Genomic DNA, 23,088 nt, shown 5'->3' with positions numbered 1-23,088 from the left:
CCTAAACCTTTACGGTACGGTTTGAGGTATATTCCACTTCCGCGTTTGCCCAATGCTACAGCCTCCTTGGTTTTATTGTGGCGATTGGCTTCCATTAAAGCCGCTCTGTTAGCTTTTGCTGAATTCACGGCCTTGGTAATACCAGCAGCGGCTCCCGCTAAACTCCCTAGTGCGGATAGTCCAGCAAAAATTGGTATCAATGGCAAAGGTCCACCGATCTTGGGAACAGGAATTATGCGTGGTGTGCGGATTTTCTTCTTTTCACCGGCAGCTTTGAGGTATTTACGTGCCGCCTGCAATGCCACAGTGATAGCTTTTTTGCTATTATTCGTCACAAATTGATCCCAATCAGCTTTCTTCAATACATTTCGCACTTCATGGATTATCCCAGCACCAAATGCAACTTTTCTATTTTCATTTTTCTTTGTTTGTTTTGTCTTATTTTTTTTCTTATTGCTGATACAACCCATGCCCATATGTCTTTTTGTTTTCATAATGTTGGTGACAAGTAATGCAGCTGCTCTTTCCCCAATACTCGCGTCCTTTGATTTAAACCTATCCCAAGCGTTGTATTCTAGTTCTTTTTCGGCTAAATGTCTTGCTGCAAGATCGGATGAAATCTTAGAATATTGAATATCGCGTTTTTTGCATTCGATATCTAATTTATTGCTTTCAGGATCATTGCGAGCTGAACGTTGTTTCAGTTGTGTACCTGGTTCACAATATTGATAACCTCCGGGTAGATGTTACTCGAAAGGAAGTTTGTTTATTAAATCATTAACAAAACCACAACCTCTTTTAATTTTACGACCACTTTCAATACGTCCGTATCGTTTGATGGTACACATTGAAATGAATAAGCTAATAACATTCATATAGTCTCCAACCACGGCACGATGCGCATTGTAAAACAGGAAAAAAAGTTTGCAGTAGATAATCTAGATGAGAAATTCGGGTGTAAATTGAATGGACAAAGGGTATTCAGACATGGTCCACTACTTCCATCATCAGTTCGAGGACTCATTATAGGACCTTCAAATTGTGGAAAGACGAATGCAATGATATCGCTATTAACACATCCACAAGAATTGAGATTTAGAAATGTGAGTCTATATTCGAAATCACTCAATCAACCTAAAATCAGTACTTGCGAAATATTTTGGAACCTATAAAAGGATTAGGTTTTTATACATTCAGCAATAATGCAGAAATAGTGGAACCCAACGAAGCTAAGCCTAATTCTGTTTTCATTTTCGATGATGTGATATGTGAAAAGCAGGATATTATTAGATCATATTTCTGTATGGGACGTCATAAGGATGTTGATTGTTTTTATCTCGCACAGACATATTCACGGGTACCCAAACAATTAGTGCGTGACGATACCAATTTTATCATAATGTTCAAACAAGATGAGACGAATTTACATCATATTTATTCAGATCATTTATCTCCCGATGTAACATTCAAACAATTCCCATTGATGTGTGTTAAATGCTGGGAGGACCAATATGGATTTCCAGTCATTGATAAGGACAGAAGAATAGATGAAGGTAGATATCGCAAAGGATTCGATAATTTTATATATCCATGATCTTATTATTTAAAGTTATTCGATCACTGAATATTGTAGAGGTCAATTCATCAGCGAATTGAGCTATAATTTAAAAAGAGCATTATGAATACGAAAAATGATTCTGAAGATAAAAACAGTGAAATGAATTTGAAACGTCAACTTGATGGGACAACAGAAGCTGTCAGGCAAAAATTCAACTCTATCAAGAATGATAATATTGAAAATCGTACAACACTTGGGAAATTGTATGAGCCCATAACGAAACCATTGAATGTTTTATCATCAAACGCTACTTCGAAATAATCAATGTTATCGTCAAACCATGGAAATGTTCAATCTACTTCAAATTATCCCATGAGTACTGCAGTAGAAAAAAAAAATTTTTTTGGTAGTGTATCATCTGTGAATAGTGACACGAGCAGACTTCAAGACGATATGAGAACAACTCTATTCGAAACACCATCATCGTCCCACATCGATTCCTCGGAACATGACTCCTCACCTAATGTGAATGAAAGTCGTGAAGATGTTTTGGCGAAACATTTGAATAATGTAAAATCTAGAAATCCAGCATATGATGGAACATTTGGTGTACGTATGGATCCTATTACACAAAAGCTGAAAATGGGAAGTCTAGTGGTACATTTCAAAGATGGAAACATTTCATTTTGGAATGCTAATATAGTGAAAAAATATGAAAGCGCAGGTACTCCAGACTTGTATGATATGATCTTTCTGAAGAATCCGCAAGATGATGATAATGAAGAAACTCGTCAAGTATATTCCAAAATATTGAAAATAACGAATGCTTCATATGAAAAATATCATCTGAAGAATGCTTTTAAAAACACAAATTCTGTAAAATTTCGTGAAGTTATCAAACCTCTATTAGACTCACGACAATATCCAATAAGAAGAAGAAGTAAAATTGGTGGAGCACTCAAACGAAAGTAAATGGAGAAAACATAATTCTAAACCTGTGAATTATGTGTATTGGAATTCACCGAAAGAGTTAGTTGCTCGTCTACGACTATTGGTAGCTTCAAAGTCAGCTGGGCATACTGGACATGACAATGAAATAATTTCAATAATTGAAGAATTACGTGAAGAAGGTATAATATATTGATATATCCACAAGTAATGATCACTTTCATATCATCATTCAATGCAGTAACATTATCAACTTTTCCCTTTAATCATTTTGAAATAGAATGACTAATGAAATAAGTGATGTCAAACGAGAAGTTGTTAATGAATTACATAGACCTGCAAGACGTAATTTTCGTAGGAGAATAACCACCATCAAAGGTTTTGCAGATCTATGGCAAATAGATCTAGCTGAACTACAACCTTATGCAAAAAGTAATAAAGGATACCGATATATACTTGTAGTGATTGATTGTTACCCAAAATATTTGTGGACTGTAGCAGTTAAATATGAAACAGGTAGTACAATAACTAATGCAATGAAACATGTACTAATGGGAGCCAAATTTTTCCCCAAACATATACAAAGCGATCAAGGGAAATAATTTTTTAATAGAAGCTTCTCATCTCTCATGCGAAAATATAATAATCATTATTCAACATTTAGCACAAAGAAGGCGGGTATAGCAGAAAGAGTGATTCGTACAATGAAGGCATGGCTCTACAAAGAATTTTCGATAAGAGGTCACCACAAATGGCTTGATATTCTTCCAACTATAACTAGTAGATATAACAATGAAGTTCATCGTACAATAGGTATGGCACCCATCAATGTTGATTCAACAACAAAATTTAAATTCAAAGGAATCAAAGGAGTTGGAAGAAAACAAAGTAAACCCAAATTCCAATTGAATGATATTGTACGTATAAGCAAGTACAAAAATATTTTTGAAAAGTCTTACACTGCGAACTTCAACACGGAACTCTTCAAGATTGTTGAAATTAATAAAACCACCCCCACGACCTATAATTTCGAAGATATGAATGAACAACCTATTAGAGGATGTTTTTACGAAGAAGAGTTATTACGAACCAAAAATCCAGAGGTATATCTGATTGAGAAGGTGTTGAAGAAAAGAAAAAATAAAGTATATAAAGAAAAATATAATAAACAAGCATCCATCACAAAAATATTTCTTATGTTCATGAGCCGATAATTGGCTTGAAACTAATCTTGAAAGATCTTTGATCCAACAATTATGACTATTACCAAAATCATCTCTGATAAGTAACAAATTGAAATGTCTCCTACATGTTTCATACATTATTTTACCCTTCTCGAATTTACTTTCTGAACCGTACACATTAACTGAAATATCATTCTTGTCTTCAAATTTCACAATATTCTTCAAATTTACCGGAAAATTCATACCTGTTACATCTATGACTGTATTGAAATGTGGATATGATGAAACTTCTGACGTTCTATCGATTGCAGGATGTAGTACTGAAGTGATAGCCCATGCAAAACATTGCTGATCTTCATTACGGACATCAACCACGGCCTTCCTACGCTCGATACATTCAGGCAGCTCCACTGAGCGGGCTGTTTTTATTGATGTTCACCTCCAGAAACATGATTTTTTCACAAGTCCAACCTTAAATACAAATCAAAATTACTGATCCATCCAATTAAATCTTGGTAGAAATGCTTACCCGAATCACGTTCCTAGAATTCTGTAGTTTGAGCAATAATCCCATTTCGAAATCCATCAAATGAGGAATTCAAATCAGTAGATTGGTCAAATGTTCTATTCTGAGAGTTAAATGATTTGGTTTCCTTCAGGTCTTGTGTTTGCAGAATATAACTCCCAAATACTTCCATATTCACTTTGATGATTTTGTAAACCCTGATGGCTGATTCCAATAATTCTATAACTTTCTGCCTGATTTCATTAAAGAATAACATGTAATCGGTGAAAACAATGGAACTCTGCACCCTGTATGTAGCAATCCGATGCTTGAAGGCATTCTGTATAATTTGAACACTATCACTCAATTGTACACATGCATTATTCTTATGTTGCAGACTTCTATTATGAGAATTCACTTGAGTCAATGGAATCATCACATTACAACAAATACATGTGTACATAGGTATTGCAGCGTCATCTAATCTCACTCGTTCCACTGATGGACCTCCTTGATAACTCTGGAGCTGACGACGACGAAGTTTGTCACTACGACTAGAAGATTAACCACATTCACAAGAATACTTTTTCTATGATATGTTCTCACTAACTCACTCGATGAAAACTGACATATAACCAACACTCGCCCGCTTCTTAAATATCACAGTCCACACCGCCTACGCGTCACCGTCGAGAGTGAGGGTAGAGCCATGCGTTACGTCATAGCCAACGCCACATCGAAGGAGGTAAGGGCACATCGATGAATATGCATCACTCAGCCAAACGCCGTGGAGTGCACATCTAGCTCTCCTACCGTTGAACGGTTGCTGCTGGGGATAGAGCGATGCGTTACGTCACAGCCTTCACTGCATGGAGAGAGGTGAGGGCAGACCGATGAATACGCATTACTCAGCCACACGTCGTGGAGTGAACAAATCTCCTACTAACATTATATAAATACCATGAAATAAACATAGGTACTCACAGAAGCAAGTGATTGCTTGTACGTGAGAGTTCTTCACATTCGGGAAGTTACCCATAATAGGTGTATTATTTTCATTATCGGTACTTGTGTCAGAATTTCAGAATTTTTCAGAATTTTTATTAATCATTACATTTTATTGTTCATTGGGTCACTAAAGAATATCCTATTTGTAATGAAAATCCACTTTTTCGAATTATGTTTGAATAAATTTTCATTACTTATCAATTTCAATTGTGGGGGTAACTTGTTATATACAGTGTGTCTAACTTCTCATGTAACACCCCCGTATCTTCCGTAATATTCGAGTTAGAACGATGAAACTCTCTGAACTGATGAAAATGCTCAAAATGCAACTACCACCTGAATGGGGTTGGCCAAAATTATATACACTGGGCAAAATAGGTTCAAAATTCCTTCAGATTCATGATCAGCACTACCAACACTTCTTTCCTGAAAACATTTCAGTCCTGAAAAATCCGAATTTATCTCATTTCTTATGGAAACACCCGTATCTTCCGTAATATTCGATGTGGAACGATGAAACTCTCAGGACTGATGGAAATGCTCAAAATGCACCTACCAACTGAATCGGGTTGGCCAAAGTGATATACACTGTCCACCATTCGCGATGGAACACCACATTTTTACGGTAAAACATATTAGGGGGCAAAATAGGCTTGAAATTCCTTCAGATTCGTGATAAGGACTAGCAACTTACTACGATTACACTTTTTTCCTGAAAAAAATTCAGCCCTGAAAAATCCGAATTTGTTTCACTTCTCATGGAAACACCCCCGTATCTCCCGTAATAAATGAAGTAGATTTTTTTTGGTTTTGACATCAAAACATGAACGAAATTGCTTAAGAGAAACTCAACTTTTGTTTTCACATAAATAATTTATTTTTTATTTTGTTGTCAGGAAAGTTATTCCTTCTCAATGAGAGAGAAAATGGTAATTTTGTAAGAGGGACGGAAACATGTAATCAGTGAGGTCTTAGGATGGTTAATGTTAGTTCATATTCTCATTTTCCCATTATTTAAAAGAAGGATATTATGTGGCGAAAATTTTATGTAGTTCAAAATTCTTTCGAAGTACTACTTTCAAGATCACATTTTCAATTGAAAAACAAAACAATCAATTTCAAATGATTCAACTGTTGACAATTTTATATTTTCGTGCCCCATATGAAATTTCCCTCCAATCGAACATTTTTCTATGCGCCTTCTATTATTTCCTCCAACTCTTCTCAGTTCTCTAGGTATGATTTCTCTACACGCTTGTATAGTTCTTGCACGGAGATCTTCCTTATTTGTTGGCCTATCCTTATAAACTTTATTTTTCAAGTTTAACCATGAATAAAAATCCAGTGGAGTTGAATCTGGGGATCGTGGTGGCCATACTACGAGAGGGATATTGGGTCCTATCCATTTCATAGGTAGATTCCTATTCAACCAAACCCTTGTTATGCCACTATTGTGAACTGGTGAACCATCTAACTGAAAAATCATGCTGTGTCTCACATCCAAAGGTAGTTCTTCCAACACATCGGAAAATGCATTTTCGAGAAAATTAACGAATAGTCGTCCGTTTAAATTTTGATCGAAAAAAAAAAATGGCCCAAAAATATTTTCGTTTAGGATACCACACCACACATTAACTTTCTGAGATATCTGGTCTCTACAATTCACCACCCGATTTGGATTTTGTTCAGCCCAAAACCTCATGTTCTGGGAAGGTACAACACCATTCGTGGTAAAGGTAGCCTCATCACTGTATAAGATATACTTTAAAAAATTCCTGTCATTGAGATAATTTCCCTGCATCCATAAACAATACTCCGTACGACGGATTTCATCTCCTTCGTGCAATGTATGTGAAAATTTGGGTTTGAGCGCATGCATTTTATGCCTCTTTAAACACCTTCATATTTTACTGCGGCTCATATTGAGTTGAAGCGATAAGTTTATTAAACTAATTCTAGGATTAGCTTGATGAGTCGCCAATATCGTATCATCATCAATATGATGTTTTACAATTTTTCTGTCCTTTGTTACTTGGCCGATGCTCACGAATAGATTGATTATATATTTTATGTACAGTTCCGTTCACAGCTACCTCTAGCGGGTGTCTTCTATTAAATTCAGCGGCCGCTTCACGATAAGACCTCACCGCTTCACCAACATTTAAAATAATTTCAATTTTTGCTTGAAGTGACAGACGTGCCATGTTGAACTATGTCGATCAAATTAAGCTGATATCAGTTAAAATGGGAACTTCAGAAATATTAAAATATGAACAGGAACTCACGAACAGAAAACAACTGGAACTCAGGAACAATATCCAACACGAATACAGGAACAATAAACACAATGGGAACAAAAACATGGCAGAAACAACAGGAACAACGGTGATTTAAAGAACAACAATCCTAGAAACAACAAATGCAATGAAAACTGGTCTGGGGATTAATACAAGATCTTTCAACAATATTGTCAGGTTGACAGTAAATATCAATGAGCAACAGTTTTCCATGGTGATTTCAGGGCACCGCATGATTCAATGAAACTGATGTAATTCAATCCCTTCAAATGATTTCAGACAACAATTCAGCAAGTAGGTAAAATAATCTACCTGTTCACCGAGTGCGGTTTTTTTCTTGAAAAATTAACAGTTGTTTCGGTGTTGCAATGAGTATGAAGATTAATTTTTTTTGGATGGTAAAATGTTTCCTCAATATTTTGATAAAGGACCCCGCACATTTCTTATGAGAAATAGCTTGCCTTGAATTTTGCCGAAATTTTTATATGTTGAAGTTCTTGATGTGCTTATCAATCGAGAGCTCTCACTTCTGGTTGGGATAGAATTTGGATGTTCAGCAACAAGAATTATTTTCACAAATAATCTTCTTCAGTCATAATAGATGCCGCCATCAATAATTTTTCATACACTGCTTCACACTATCTCGATAATCTGGGAATGTGCTGTGACATTTTCCTCAGATAAACTCAAAATGGATGATAGCATCTCACAGCATCTGTATCTTTCATACCTGAGAGTTCTCTCCGGAGGAGAGTACTCTCCAATACCTGAAGGGGCTCAGGTATTGGAAGCGAACTATTTTGCGCCGTAATATGTTTTACCTAAAAATGGGGTGTTGTTCCATCGCGAGTGGCGGACAGTGTATATCACTTTGGCCAACCCCATTCAGGTGGTAGGTGCATTTTGAGCATTTCCATCAGTCCTGAGAGTTTCGTCGTTCCACATCGAATATTACGGAAGATACGGGGGTGTTTCCATAAGAAGTAAGACAAATTCGGATTTTTCAGGACTGAAATGTTTTCAGGAAAGAAGTGTTGGTAGTGCTGATCATGAATCTGAAGGAATTTTGAACCTTTTTTGCCCCCTAATATGTTTTACCGTAAAAATGGGATGTTCCATCGCGAGTGGCGGACAGTGTATATCACTTTGGCCAACCCCATTCAGGAGGTAGGTGCATTTTGAGCATTTCCGTCTGTCCTGAGAGTTTCATCGTTCCACTTCGAATATTACGGACGATACGGGGATGTTTTCATGAGAAGTGAGACACACTGTAGTTTGGGGCCTAGATGCAATATACTTCTCTGTCCAATATTTTTGTCATATTTCGCTTTTACCACGAGTGGCGTGATTATGTTCTATAGGTTTGAGCTCAATTAATGATCGGTGAATACTGAAAATTATTATTTGGCAGTATAACTGTCTTATGTCGAGTATTCTGCTCAATGAAAAAAGTTCATCATAGAAAAACGAGATTTTTTTATTCTAGACGATCCTCAAAACCCATCTTTGTAAAACAGTAACTTTTTCTAGGTAACTGTCAAGAATACCTCCCCAACACAGCATACCATAAGATAAGTAAGACTGAATTAATGTTCGCTAAATACCTGAGTCTACCAATTAGTCCTCTAATTTTTTTTCGTCATTGAATTAGAATGAAGGTTCCACCGTAAATGTGTGTCCAGAATGATGCCAAGGTACTTAACGGATTCGGTTTCTGTCATTTGAGTATTTTCATCAATTTTTAGATTTTCTCGTTGGGGCAAATTATGTTTATATGAAGTGAATGTCATTTAGTAAGTTTTATCAATTGGAGAATTATTTTTTATTGCGATTATTCATAATACGGAATGGGGAATGTTTCTCAATTTGGGTTATTACAGCAAATGCAAGTTTGAACAAAATAAAGTTGACTTTAATTCATACGTTTTTCGAATTCACTTCGAAAAGTATTCAAATTGATGTTTCAAATGTTCGGTTTTAAGTTTCAAGGAATTTGTTTCTAATTCACATATTGGCAACAGCGCCTAAATCAAGTTGAAATAATTTATACGTACCTAGATATTCTACTTTAAAAAAGGGAAATTATCTTTATAAATCAACAATTAAGGCAAAATATAAATTATAGTTCAATACCACCTCCACAAGCCACATAAACAACAGTTGTTTTGTTATTTATTTATATAGAGGAATAGGTTGGGTGCACAAAAAGTCATATGTCACAGAATGTTTCGGAACTCGGAACATATGGAAACAGAACAGCACGCCTCTGAAATATGTTATCTTTGTTTGTCTCATACAGGTAATAGATTCATTGTCCTTTATTAGCTATAACCGATGTTGTCAAATGGTGGAATGGAAACAAATCCCTTCAAATGTTGAATGCATTATTTCATTCCTCTTTTTTAAGTATTTAAATAATTTTTTGAAGAAAAAGGTTGAAATGTTAAGTTTAAAATGCGTTGTTTTAGAGCTCTTTTATGAGAACTACTTGATTTTCGTCAGGAGGAACATTCCCCACAATTCCAGGAGTGATATGTGAAGAAATTCATATGTAGCACAATGTCTATAGCAATCGTCTATTATTATTATTATCAGAATCAAAGCTATGAACAACATTCTCAAAGACATCAAAATGCCAGTGAAGGCCAACCTTTATGCAGATGACCTAGTCTTGTACGTTAGTGGAAAAAATACCAAAACAATATGCAACCTTCTACAGCAAGCAATAAACAGCTTACAAACATGGTCCCGATACTCAGGATTTCGCTTTTCTTCGAGCAAATCTAAAGGTATGATCTTTTCAAAACGAACTGATGACAGCATTCCAGTCCTCACTCTGAACGGGGAGCAGTTGAACTTCACTGATGGGATAAAATTTCTTGGTTTGATTTTTGATAACAAAATGAAGTGGAATCATCATATGGCTTTCCTCAGAAGGTCTTGCACGAATGGTCTCAATTTAATGAAGGTTCTAGCCAATACTTCCTGGGGGGCAGAAAATACAATTTTGTTGAACCTTTATCGAGCCTTAGTACGATCCAAACTAGACTATGAATCCATAGTCTTTTCAACAGCAAAGAAATCTGTTCTGAAAGTGTTTGACGTCATTCATCACACAGCCATTAGAATTGCTATGGTGGCTTTCTGCACCAGTCCGGTAGGAAGCCTACTTGTAGAAGCAGGAGAACAACCCCTCGAGCTCCGTTGCCAATACCTGGCGCCATACCTGGCAGTATGCTGCCAGAATATCAGCCAATACATACAATCCTACATATCGAAATACCTTGTCAAACCGATACACACGCATTTTCCCACAAAACAAAGCCATACCCACACCACTATATGCCCAAATCAATAAAATAGTTACTGCCTCATTCAACTTCTGTAACACATATCTTATAAACATCCGAATTCCACCTCTCTGGACGATTGATCTTCCCAAGTGCAATACTCAATTGATCGCTCTTTCGAAGCATAGTGCACCGTCAGCTGTTATACAGAAATCATTCTCAGAGTTAGTCGCATCAAAATACCAATCTTTTAACCACATATATACAGACGCCTCCAAAACAAATGATGGGGTTGTTGCAGCAGTTATAACGAACACGAATAATTATACTTACCCCCTACCTCCAGCTTCCAGTATCTACACAGCTGAACTACACGCCATTAAAACTGCTCTAGCACACTGCAATAGAACCGAAGGCAACTCCGTGATATTCACGGACTCGCTTAGTTCAATAAAAGGACTTCAACAACTATACCCCAAAAATGCCATTCTTCTTCGAATCAAAACAGAACTTGTAGAACTAACCAACAACAGAAAAAGAGTAGAAATAGTCTGGGTACCATCTCACACAGGCATTAAAGGCAACGAAATCGCTGACGCAGAAGCTAAAGCTTCCATTGCATATCCAGGAACATATCAAAACTCCCAGGTTCCACACGGAGATCTATATAACGACATAAAAAAACATATATTCAAACGATGGAAAGAACGGTGGGCTTCTTAACCCCCAATAAAGTCAGGGATATCAATCCAAAACTAGTTATCAACAACTACCGCCCTTTCAGTCGTAGACAGCAAGTCATTCTCACCCGACTACGCATTGGCCATACCCGGTATACTCACCTACATCTAATCAAGAAAGAAACACCCAACCGATGCCTCAACTACAACGTTGATCTTAGTGTTAAGCACATTATCATGGAATATCCCAGCTACCAAAACGAAAGACGTATATCCGGCTTAGGAAATGAATACTTCAGTATCCTAGATATCAAGAATATAGACTCACTGTTGTGTTTTTTGAAATGTATCAAAATTTTTAACATGATATAAAATGTAAAACACCTTATTGTTCCACCGCTAATAACCTAGGTGGTTGATGCGGTATAATTGTAATTAAAAAAAAATCAACGGCCTTTTTGAACATTATATAGGGTCTTTCAACAGGGACTCTCGAACTTTGACAATTGAAAACGATCATCTTGCTGAAGGTACATCTGTCAAATTTCTGCCATCGTGAAATTACTTCAACATTTTCACATCTGATAAAGCGGAAACCTCTGACGTGTAGAAAATTCAGAACAAACACTTTTCTCAGACACTCGATGCACGTTTCACCAACCAAGTTATTGTTTCAGTTCTGGTGATTGAAAAAAGTGCATTTTTGAATTTTCACATCAACTAATTGATATACCGAATGATAAGGAACCCAATAAAATATGATTCGTCTTCGAACTTGCAACAAAGTATGATAAAAATGTTTTCAATAACTCTATGATGAAAGATATAGATCTGTATAAATCCGGGATGTTTTTTTAAATAATGATAATTCTAATGAAGTGAATTCAAATTGTTGGTCTCTAGTGGGAGGTTGAACCCGGAGAATTTGAATTTTTCTTTGAAAATAATGATGGGAAGTTTCTGAATTGACAACATCTATACCAAAAATGAAATAACAACATGAATTACTCACTCTTTGGTTCCTGATCTTTGAGTTTCATATGCTTCGAGTTCTTCCTCTGAATAATCTTCAACATGTTTTGCGCAGAATTGTGGACACAATAATTTTTCGAATTCCGCTGTAAAATGAAACGAATAATTCAGTCAGTGTTGATATTACGGAAAATGAAAACTGAATGAATTGCGAAAGCAAAAGGTTTTGTCAAGTTTTTGCGTTCTTTGTATTTCGGTTTGTAGGAATAATAACTTGTTTTGAAAATATTTCCAAAGTTGGAAATGACTGAAAATAATGAAATTTAACAAATCTGTTGATGTTCAATTCAAAGAGTATTGATTAATATAATCTTCCAAAGTTAAGATGGTTTCATGGGGAAATATCCTTCTTACATAGTTATTATCGGTATTGCATCAAAAGCGCTCGTAATTATTGAAAACAATCATGAGGATTATTTCTGTTTATACTGATTGAACCATTTTGGAATTGATACCCAGTTACAATTCGAAAGACCTAGACCTTTCAATTGACAACGTCTATCGTTGAATATGAAAAAATTCATGAATTTTGGAGTTCGTTGAGTGTAACGAATAAAATTCGACTTATGTTTTTCATGGAAAATACTGTGAAGCTGTAACTTATTCAATATATTGAGAAATATGTTCATATTGCTCTTTTTACTCATGATGTGGAGAATGCTACGGTAACAAATGAGAACTATCAATAGGCGCCCCCTGTCAGTGTGGCTCTTCTGCGATTCCTGACAAATCAGGTAGACCGAAAGTCATTTAGTGGATATATTCGTATTTTTGCAGGAATCGCAGTTAGTAGGTGCAGCATACAACAGAAGTGTGTATCTTTGAGCATAATTGAATCAGAGTTTGTTGCTCTTTGTGAAGCGGCCAACGAATTCATCTTTCTTCAGAAATCAAAAATTTTACTTCGAAACGAAGTTTGAAATTGATATCTTTGGATAAAACTTCGCGGAGGGCTACAAATTTCCATTATCTTTTTCTCAGAAATCACAACGTCTAGAATCGAAATTTCGATTGTAATCTTAAAATTTCGAATTCAATCTCGAAATTACGACTTCAATCTCAGAAATTCGTCGGAATTAATGTCGTGATTTCGACTTCAATTTCGAATTGTTGCAGAGAATATTGATTCACTTGATGCACTGTTTGTAGTAAAAAATATTACTGGAGAAATATTGACTCATCTACTAGTCAGATTTACCTGACTAGTAGATGAGGCAATATTGTGAAAAATTTTTTTTGGTAATTAGGAAGCAGGTACCTAGCAGATGTATTTATGGTATATATTTTTCGGTAAATGTACATAATTGGTTATTGTACATGCACGTGGTAAACAATTGCGTGGTAACACTGCGCTTGCATGTCTATCGTTGAAATGTGAATTTCTTACTTTCACCAAGCTCCTCTGGCGATTGTATACAATTACCGGTAAAAGTAGGAAATAGAAGGTTTTTTAAGTTATTTCCTACTTTTATCAAAGACTCCGGTAAATGTATACAATTACCGGTAATTGTATACATTTACCGAATTATGTACTTTTACCGTAACATATACATTATATGCAGACTTAGTTCAATCTTTCTCTTGATGATGATCACTAAGTGATTGAAACACGTGTCAAGGTGTTGAAAATAACGGTTTGGTGTTGGTATAGAACTACAATAATATTCATTACATTGATTTCTTTTAACATGTTCGAAAGAGAAATTGAGACCTCGAACTCAAATAATTGCTTACCTAGTATAGGAGTCTTCCCACATATTTTTGCTATACTGTTGTAGTTTCTGCAGATGTCATTTCCGTTGATCTGAAACTATATAGATTGATAGCAATCAATTTCAAAATACAAACATGTGTAGATCATGCAAAGGAGTAACCTTCAGACACAAACTGAAAGAAAAAATGTTTTCGAAACAACTACTTCCATAAAATCATTCAGTTACACGAAAGAAAAAGAACTTTCGCAACAACTACTTTCATAGGAACATTGTATTATAAAAAATGTCCTAATCACTTTGTACTTTAAAAATCCCTTGTGGGATTGAATCAGAATATCATTCTACAGGATTGCTGAATAATATAGTACATCAAAGAAGTAAAACTTTCGCTCACACGGAACACATCTATCCTCATTGGTGGACATCCGATGTTTCAGAATAGGACATTTGCCTCATTGCCTGTTAAGCTCCAATCTGGATAACATTATGAGATGAAGCACCCAATTCAGATATGCTACTTTGCATAATCTACACATCTTTATAAATGATACTTAGGAACTATCTTTGGATGATCAGCAGAACGGAAGTGTACTTGTATGACACAAGTAATTCCAATATTTCGATAAAGTTTATTATCATTTTCAAGGAAGCTGTAAAAAGTGATGATAATACAATATTTTGAATTTTTTACAGAAGGCCAACTTACTGTTAGTGAGGATGGGCATGTCAAAAAGAATGTTACATTTAAACAATTGAACATATCAATAAAATAAAACAAGACACTACATTGAAAGAGTTTGAATCCTCACTGATATGGAAGATCATTAAAATTCACAGAATAAAATTATTATTTGATTTGAAATTATAAAATACTGGTGAAAGCTATGTGGTTGCAGACAACAAAACAATTGACACTGACAGCTGTCATGTGATTCAGTTTGAAAATGGTGTGAAACTATGGAACAAAAGAGAACAATTATGGTGCAAGTGTGATCAGAATCATCAGCTTTTTTATGAGATTATCAATGAGAAAACCCAATTCAAATGCATTATATAAAAAAAATGTTAATAATAGAAAGTAAATCCCTGCCATAGGGAGGTTGGAAATTTGTTACAAAATGGTAAAACATTCCATATGTTATATCAATGAGTATTCAGAATTATTGTTGATTTGTAAATCACGTGAATTTTTATCAATATTTTGTAGAAAGGCATAAATGTCACTGAGGTGATCAATGTCTAGTCTTCTGTTAAGACAATTATTTGATTGGTATATAAATAACATTTTCAAAAACAACCTTTCAGATGTATTTATTTGTATAATGTATAAGTTTGAAAATGTCCTTATTGGACGAAACTGCAGTAACGTTAGTTCCAAATAAAAGTGGTGAAAAACATACAAAGTTTCAATTCTCTTTTCTTCACAATCATTATTAATACAATTGTAAGATTCATATAAAATCTGGGTCTACTGAAATATTTTCCATCCAAAATTGCAAAATTGGATCTTTCATTTCAGAGGGATAGTTTAGTATAATTTAGCTGCATTGGAGAAGAAACTTCTCATGAATGTTTAGGAATACGCAGAACATTCATATGGGGTGTTTCATTTCGCCACAATGGAAATACTTTGTTTCGTAGATAAGGAGGTTTAGCAGATCTCAATATTTCATGAGTGAAAGTGAAATTTTTTTCCTGTATTTGCTTCATGTGCAACGAATCGCCGCGCCGCGAATTTGATGCAATTATTTTCTATTTTTTGGCTACAGGCCACCAAAATTTTTACCATTATCCAAAAACAGATTAGAATCATTGATATGAATTGAGGAAATTCTCACGTTGCATTGCATTTGTTTCCCAAAAAACATCATTTGAGATTTTGTTGTTAAGAAAAACCATAGGAAGTGAAATGCTGAACAATTTCTGAATAAATATGAATCATTTACTCGTGAATGAGAATTATCTGAAAGGACTTACCACCGATAGAAAAATTGTATTCAGTAAAAAAAGAAAAGTCTTCATCTTATCGACAACACAGTATAACTGCAATATTTGCGAGAACGAAATGTATCTTATTATATTAGCTCCCACTCGTTCTATTGGTGAGTGTTCACAAATTTCGATTATCAATTGAATATGATTAAAAAATAGTTTTTATGTGCCAATATTTCACGATAACAAAGTCAATATTTTATCAATCCGTGTGGGAGCAATGTTACGATGTTGAAATTAATTTTTTGTTTTGAATGTGTCAAATGTAGATTCGCAATAATGATATCAACTGCTATGCAACACTTTATAAATCCACGTCGGGTCGAATTGTTACCCACTCTCATGTCTTTCGTCTTGATGTTGGAAGGTGAGTAGTCAAACTGCCTCACAAAACGACATATTCCAACTAAAACTAAAGTTTTTGTATGGACTGATCAGTAAGTTATAAAGTGATGGACCTACCACTGCGATCAGGGCTTGCAAAATCGAGTTGATGTAGCAATAATTGCTTCGATTAGGCAGACCCTTCGGCTGCAAACTCACTGACCTACTGTCTATCGTGAATGTAGAGAAATATGCGCCTATTCTGTAACAATCGGGATCTACAAACTGGTCGAACATTCTCTGGAATTCTTGAAGGGACCCAAGGGTTAATTGTTGTTTTACTTGTTTTTGGCGGCCTGGTCGAAAGCGACTTTGTCGAAACTACTCACGGATTTTGACAAAACATCGGCTTTATGAAATTAGAACAGACTTGTCCTCGATTTTGTGAAAAAATTAGGGTTTGTAATTCCAACTTTGTTGGGAATTAGTTATTTTGGGGGCTGTGAGGGCTCAGCCAGAGGACTAAGTTCAGCCTCATTCAGAGTTTCGTCTTCCTCTTCTGTCAAAGCTTTACCGTTTTGCTGTGAGTCTTCCACCACTGCACAACTCCAGTTCTTGCATTGTCTGTACACATTCGTATTCACTGTTGTTCGAGTAACTATGAACCGAGAAATTCTGTTGCGTAAAAACTGGATAGCGGCTTCGGAGAAAGAGCTTTGTGATGGATAATTCTCGATTGGAAATGCCGATAGGATATAATTGGCGTATCCGTCATGAGGTTGACAATGATATATTTTATTCATGAAAAACCTGGATGATTTACTTAGTGTTTTTGATCGAGGAATTGTACCTAAACATGAAGCTGCATTTTCGTTCTGAATCAGAATGCTTTTCTTATACCAAGAAAGAGGTAGCTCTTGAGTCATTCGTTTCGTTTCAGATTCTAATACTGATTTCTGAATGAACTCTAATGCTTGGCAGCCAAATGCACCAGTTGTTTCGATTGCTATTGCATAAAATATTATCTACTTAGTTACTGTTTTTTCGTTTTTCTGACAATTTCCCTGATGGAGCTGCTGCTCCGGTTATCCTCTGCGCCAAGGAATGAGAGTGATGCCAGCTGGTCGTTTCCTATCATCGCTACAAGTGCCTGTAGGTTCTAAGATGGAAGGTATATTTACCGAACCTGAACGTTTGATGACATCATTAAAAGTCTAATACCAGAAGAGAGTCCGGCGCTATATCCACAATCCAATCCATGATATCCTAGGGTATCTACTTAAACTCAACATTTGCATTCGTGTTGAACACAAATTTCGAAACCCAGTCGAAGACCTACAGCAACTCTCAAAGATTCATTGTTCAATGATGCACCAAGGAATGGAACTGGTAAGGCTTTCACCCAAGCGCCTTCATGTATTGACGACACTGCTTTAATACTCTTCTATAGGAGATTTAGCCAAGTCTAACAAATTATTTAAGGCATTTTTCAATAGAGGAATACCATAGGTTTGTTGAAATTTTTTTCTGATAATTGATACTTCTAGATCAGTTCGTGAGATCCATAGTTGTTCGGCCTCCCTCGAGTTATCATCCAATGGAAAGGAGGGTGGTAAAATTCAATCATATTGGTCACACTTCAACTTTGAGAGAGGAAGGCAGGTAGTAAAAGATCAGTAATTGTGCGAATGCCTGAACCGAAAGGGTAGCCTGATGCCATGCATTGTTTTCCAATCGATCATCCAATAAAAGTGAACAGTGATACGAATTTCTTCATCAAACTTGATCAGATATGTTTGGTGGTGTCAGGTTGGAAAACATCTCATGAGATAGATGAGCTTTGGAATAATCAAATAGTTCCTGAGGAAAGCTACATGTCTTGGAATTGCAAGAGAACGAAAAGACATTATTCTGAAATTATGCAATTTTTCCTCAAAAAATGTAATGAATGATTCTTCTGTGAGAGGGGAACCAAGAAGAAGTCCTGCAGATGAGATGGCCTCAAAGAATTCAAACCTTCAAAAGAACTAGTACGAAAGGACATGATTGTTTGACGAACTCCATTCTCATTCACTACTGAAGAACTAGTTGAAAAGGAGTTAGTTTGGTAACAAATTCGAGTTTTTGATTGAGGATGCTTGGACTGGAGTTCACGAAAGGTTTTCGTGCTGAAGTTCACCACTTTGTTATCAGAATATAGAATTTTCACAGCTCCTGAAAGATCTCCATCTGATACTTTATTGATCACCATCTTGATTAAGATAGACGGATTTTTGGATTTCTTGATAAATTTAGTTTCAGTAGTTTCAAATGTCATTTGATTGAAGGTTTTTTTTATGATACTTGCTAGAGATATTTTGCGTTTGCCATTATCATACGGAATTTTGAAGTTTCTGTAACCAAATGAAAGAAGTTTCTCCTAGGATTCGGTGGAATTGTATTTGATACATTCATCGATGGTATTCGAGAGGACGGAAGCAGAAAAAATCTCGTAGCCTTCAGTACCGTTCCTCTTAGAAACGGTATAGTTACATTTCAAAGCAGCCAGACTCTTGTGGAAGGTTATGCGTGCGTTTTTTTTTGAGACATCGATGGTTTCGGGAACAGGAATATTGGTACTATTTCTTGAATTTTTAGGATTTTTTCCATTATGTATCTTCAAACCAAAAGAATTCCTAAAATATTTGCAACAGGAATCACAAAAAGATGTTGACAGCGACAATGGCATAAATTGATTTGATAAAAGTACCTACTTCATACATGTAGCACATCATAACAATGAATGGTGGGTCCGGGTCTGAATGCGAGTGATATAGTTCACATATCAACCAGTCCATCATTGACTTATATTTTCATCGACATCAAAGTTTATTTAATTATTCTCTGTTCATACACAATCATCAAATTTCACGTAAGTGAATTCGTTTTCTTCAGTTTCATACGTATTCTACTATATATTTTGATCGAAATCTCTACGTAATTTTTCATTGGAACCGATAGTTCTTGTCGATCTCGAATATGCAGAGACGCACTCAGGTTACTTATGATTACTAAAAAAAATCATAACAAAACATCCAGTTCGTTAAGTGTATTTGACTACAGGAACCAGAATTCCTAACGTTATCCGACCTATGTCCTATTCCACACGATATTCTCGAACAAGCTCTGCATCAGACTAGATTGGGATTGGTATCTCCTTCATTCTTCCTCAGAGTAAACATACCTAATTTCGGGAACTCCCATATTATAAGCTCTCGCAGACAACTATGCATCTCTCTTCCAGAAAATATCTCAATTCCTGATTCCATTCTCATTCATCGTGAAAGACTTCTTACCGCATCTTCATTCACATTCCAAAAACCCATTTGATATACCCTGAAACAACTTTATTTTATCCCATCTAATGAAAGCAATATAACGGTAGAATCCCTTCTTGTACCAGCTTAAAACTTTATTGAAACAGAAAATTTCGTAATGACTTAAAATCAACTCAGAGATTCCCTAGAATATACTTTCGGTATTAAACCCACACTTTCAAGATAGGAGCATACAATCTTGATGTACCAAAATAGGAAAAAGGCTTACAAACCAATTTAAGTTAGAAGAAGCGATATTCTCTGGACTAGAAAGTGGAATATCCCCCCAAGAAGTCAATTGATAATAGTCATTCATCTTCATTCTACAATGGAATATAACTGGGTTTTATATCCAACAAGAAATGCTGAAATTTTTGATTTCTGACCACAAACAATCTGTATTATGTTTACAAGAAACACATTTCAACGTCGAAAATCATCACGATTGTTTCTTCAAAAACAGAAACAATCAACTGAGAGCAAGTGGTGTCGTCACCCCGTACATACTGCGATGGACTCTCGAGTATATATATATATATATATATATATATATATATATATATATATATATATATATATATATATATACTCGAGAGGTGTAACTCTCTCGTTACACCTCTCGAAGCGAAGCAGTAACTCGTCTTGATAATGCCATCTGGGATGATGGCGAAACGTCGACTATCGAATAGTACACAACGGATGAACACCCGGAAAAACAACTCATCATATATATATATATATATATATATATATATATATATATATATATATATATCTTCAAACTTTTCCCATAATTTTCGTTTCCAACCCATTATAATGTTCTAACAATTCCTCCCTGGACGATCAAATTTCCAATAGACGATCTCAACCAAACTAGTTTTGACAAATCAGTTAGTCCATCGCACTTGATACAATGCCACCTCCGAACATTCTTATCAAATATCCCAACATACACTCAAATTTACACCGATGCATCAGAGTCACAAGAAGGAGTTGTTGCAGCTTTTTTGACGCTTAACTCGGCGTACAAGTTTGGAAGCATTCATACTGGAACACTCTTCACTATTCTTCAATCTATCAGACATAAAGAGAAACTAAAAACATCATGTTCCTATGGGTACCATGGCATGTCGGAATCAGAGGAAGAGAACTTGCAGATGAAGCAGCCCGTGAAGCACTACGAGACCAAAACATTGACTTGGAAGAGAAATTACCATACGGCGATCAAAGACCTTACTTAAAAATGTTATTAAAGGAATCCTGGAACTCCAGATGGCAGAACTCTCATGTATGTAACATACTTGAAGTTCTTTGAGATCCACTCAGATCCGATCCAATTTTGTTTCTTGTACCTTTTTTTTGTATCTGTTATAATTGAAGCCGATGTAACATATTGCTAATGACCCTTGCGGTCGATGCAACTTTTCTTGCATCGAACAAATAATGAATGAATCTAAAGCAAATGAACTTTATACGTTCAAGCCAGTCCCGATGTACCTACACAGTAGGTTTAATGGACTGACGCCTATCAGAAAACAACTACTTCCCTGGCTAATATCATGAAGGGCGTGGGATTATATCCGACAGGCGTCAGTGCAGGAATCTTCACAGAAAATGTGCATATGCAATTGGCAATACAACTGAAAGAGTCGACCTTCAATTCTGGAACGGGCACACTTGCAGACCGGTTTCGGGCTTATTAGCCACTCATCAGTGATAGTGACCATCATCGACCTAAAGTCAATGATATTCCACAATTGAATATCGGAATTCTTTCAGAGTATTTCATTCCTCTTCCGAAGTTGGAGCGAACATCACAAAATGTCACTCCATGTAGTGGAAGAGGTAGTAACCAACTGCATATCCGTTATTTGCCCATTAGTCCATTTAACCCACCGTGTAGGTATATCGAGACTGGCTTGAACGTTTAAAGTTCATTTGCTTTAGATTTGTTTACTGCCAGTCTTCAAGCATAAGAAAGGAAAAATGATGAATGGTTGAGGTCAAATTTAAAAATCTTAATTGATTACGAAAATCATGCATGTTCAAGTGCAGGAGGACACCTCTGAATATCTGATTATTGATTGTTCAAAAACGATTTCATATATTTATGAATTTCTGTGAGAGCACCGAAAAGGCGAAAGAGGCATATGACCGAATTGAATAGATAAAGTGCGACAAACCAGCAGTTACAATACTGAACTGATTAATTTGCGTTTCAATTATGAAGTTTGATGACTTCATCGTCTATCCATCGTCTATTGTTGATCATAATAACTTCACACTACACACTAAAAATAAAAATCTCAAAGTGAAGAACATTATCCCGATTCAAAAAAAATCTTGCTCTCCTATATTCATGAAGAAATATTTTCATAAACTGAAAATATGTATATTCCCTCAATTTGAATTTGAATCATTAATTCAAATGGACTGAATAAACGCTTCTTACTAGTAAAAAAAAATATTCCACCAAGATTGTGCATACATTTCAATAGAAATCATCACAATAGCTCAAGAGAAGTATTGAAAGAATGATATGTTAACTTGGAACACTATTTAAATATCTCCCTAGGAGAAATTAATTGTTTTCTTCAAAGAGAAGCATTTTTCATTCAAACGCTTCTATTTGTATAAATCAAATAAACCCATTTACTTCATCAAAGATGAACTTATGCTTTTGTTTAAAAACTGTTCCTTTCATATGCATGTCTTTAGTTACTTGAATCCAAAGTATCTCATCTGTAATATGAACAGCTACAAGTGATAAGGGAGGAAATTAAATAATACATTATATATTATGATTGGTTTAATTTAAGCAATTGCAAATGTGTTTAAAAAAATCTGTTTAAAATCTGTTTTCCGTTAATCAGCTAATCATAAATATTATCCTAAAAAAGCATATGATAAATAGAGAGAACTGTAATAGAGAGAGAGAGAGATGTAATAGAGATCTGAATTTTCAGAAAACATATATATAAAAAAGTGACATATTCTTGACAAATTGTGAATTAACAAATAAAATAAAATTGAAGTCTATAAACTACATAACAACTCAAACAAGACAATGAATTAATTTATTAGTAATTTTACACAAATAAAGTTTTTGAAACTAAATGCAATTTCGGTAGATAACATTAAAAAAATCACTATCGTCTATTGAGTTCTGCATTCTGCTTTTGTTTATCCACAATTACCA

At 35.3% G+C, this 23,088-nt stretch overlaps 1 protein-coding gene across 1 annotated transcript in view; it reads right to left on the bottom strand.

Annotated features, from left to right (window-relative positions):
* The window catches only part of LOC111507187 (microfibril-associated glycoprotein 4), a 34,465-nt gene extending 18,146 nt beyond the window's left edge, over positions 1-16,319 (bottom strand). Inside the window, exons 1-3 of the mRNA XM_074174523.1 lie at positions 16,195-16,319; positions 14,237-14,306; positions 12,483-12,588 (exon numbers count right to left, since the gene is read on the bottom strand). Of these exons, the coding sequence (XP_074030624.1) occupies positions 12,483-12,588; positions 14,237-14,306; positions 16,195-16,239 (221 nt within the window). The 5' untranslated portion in view covers positions 16,240-16,319. The remainder of the gene's footprint in view (positions 1-12,482; positions 12,589-14,236; positions 14,307-16,194) is intronic.
* Between the last annotated feature and the right edge of the window lie 6,769 nt (positions 16,320-23,088).

Source organism: Leptinotarsa decemlineata, unplaced genomic scaffold (assembly GCF_025532065.1).
Source record: "Leptinotarsa decemlineata unplaced genomic scaffold, Ldec_3_MD MMD2_P_RNA_scaffold_12, whole genome shotgun sequence".
NCBI classification, from domain to species: Eukaryota; Metazoa; Arthropoda; class Insecta; order Coleoptera; family Chrysomelidae; genus Leptinotarsa; species Leptinotarsa decemlineata.
Note: the sequence above shows the minus strand (reverse complement) of the source record. Positions and strands in the feature narration are given on the sequence as shown.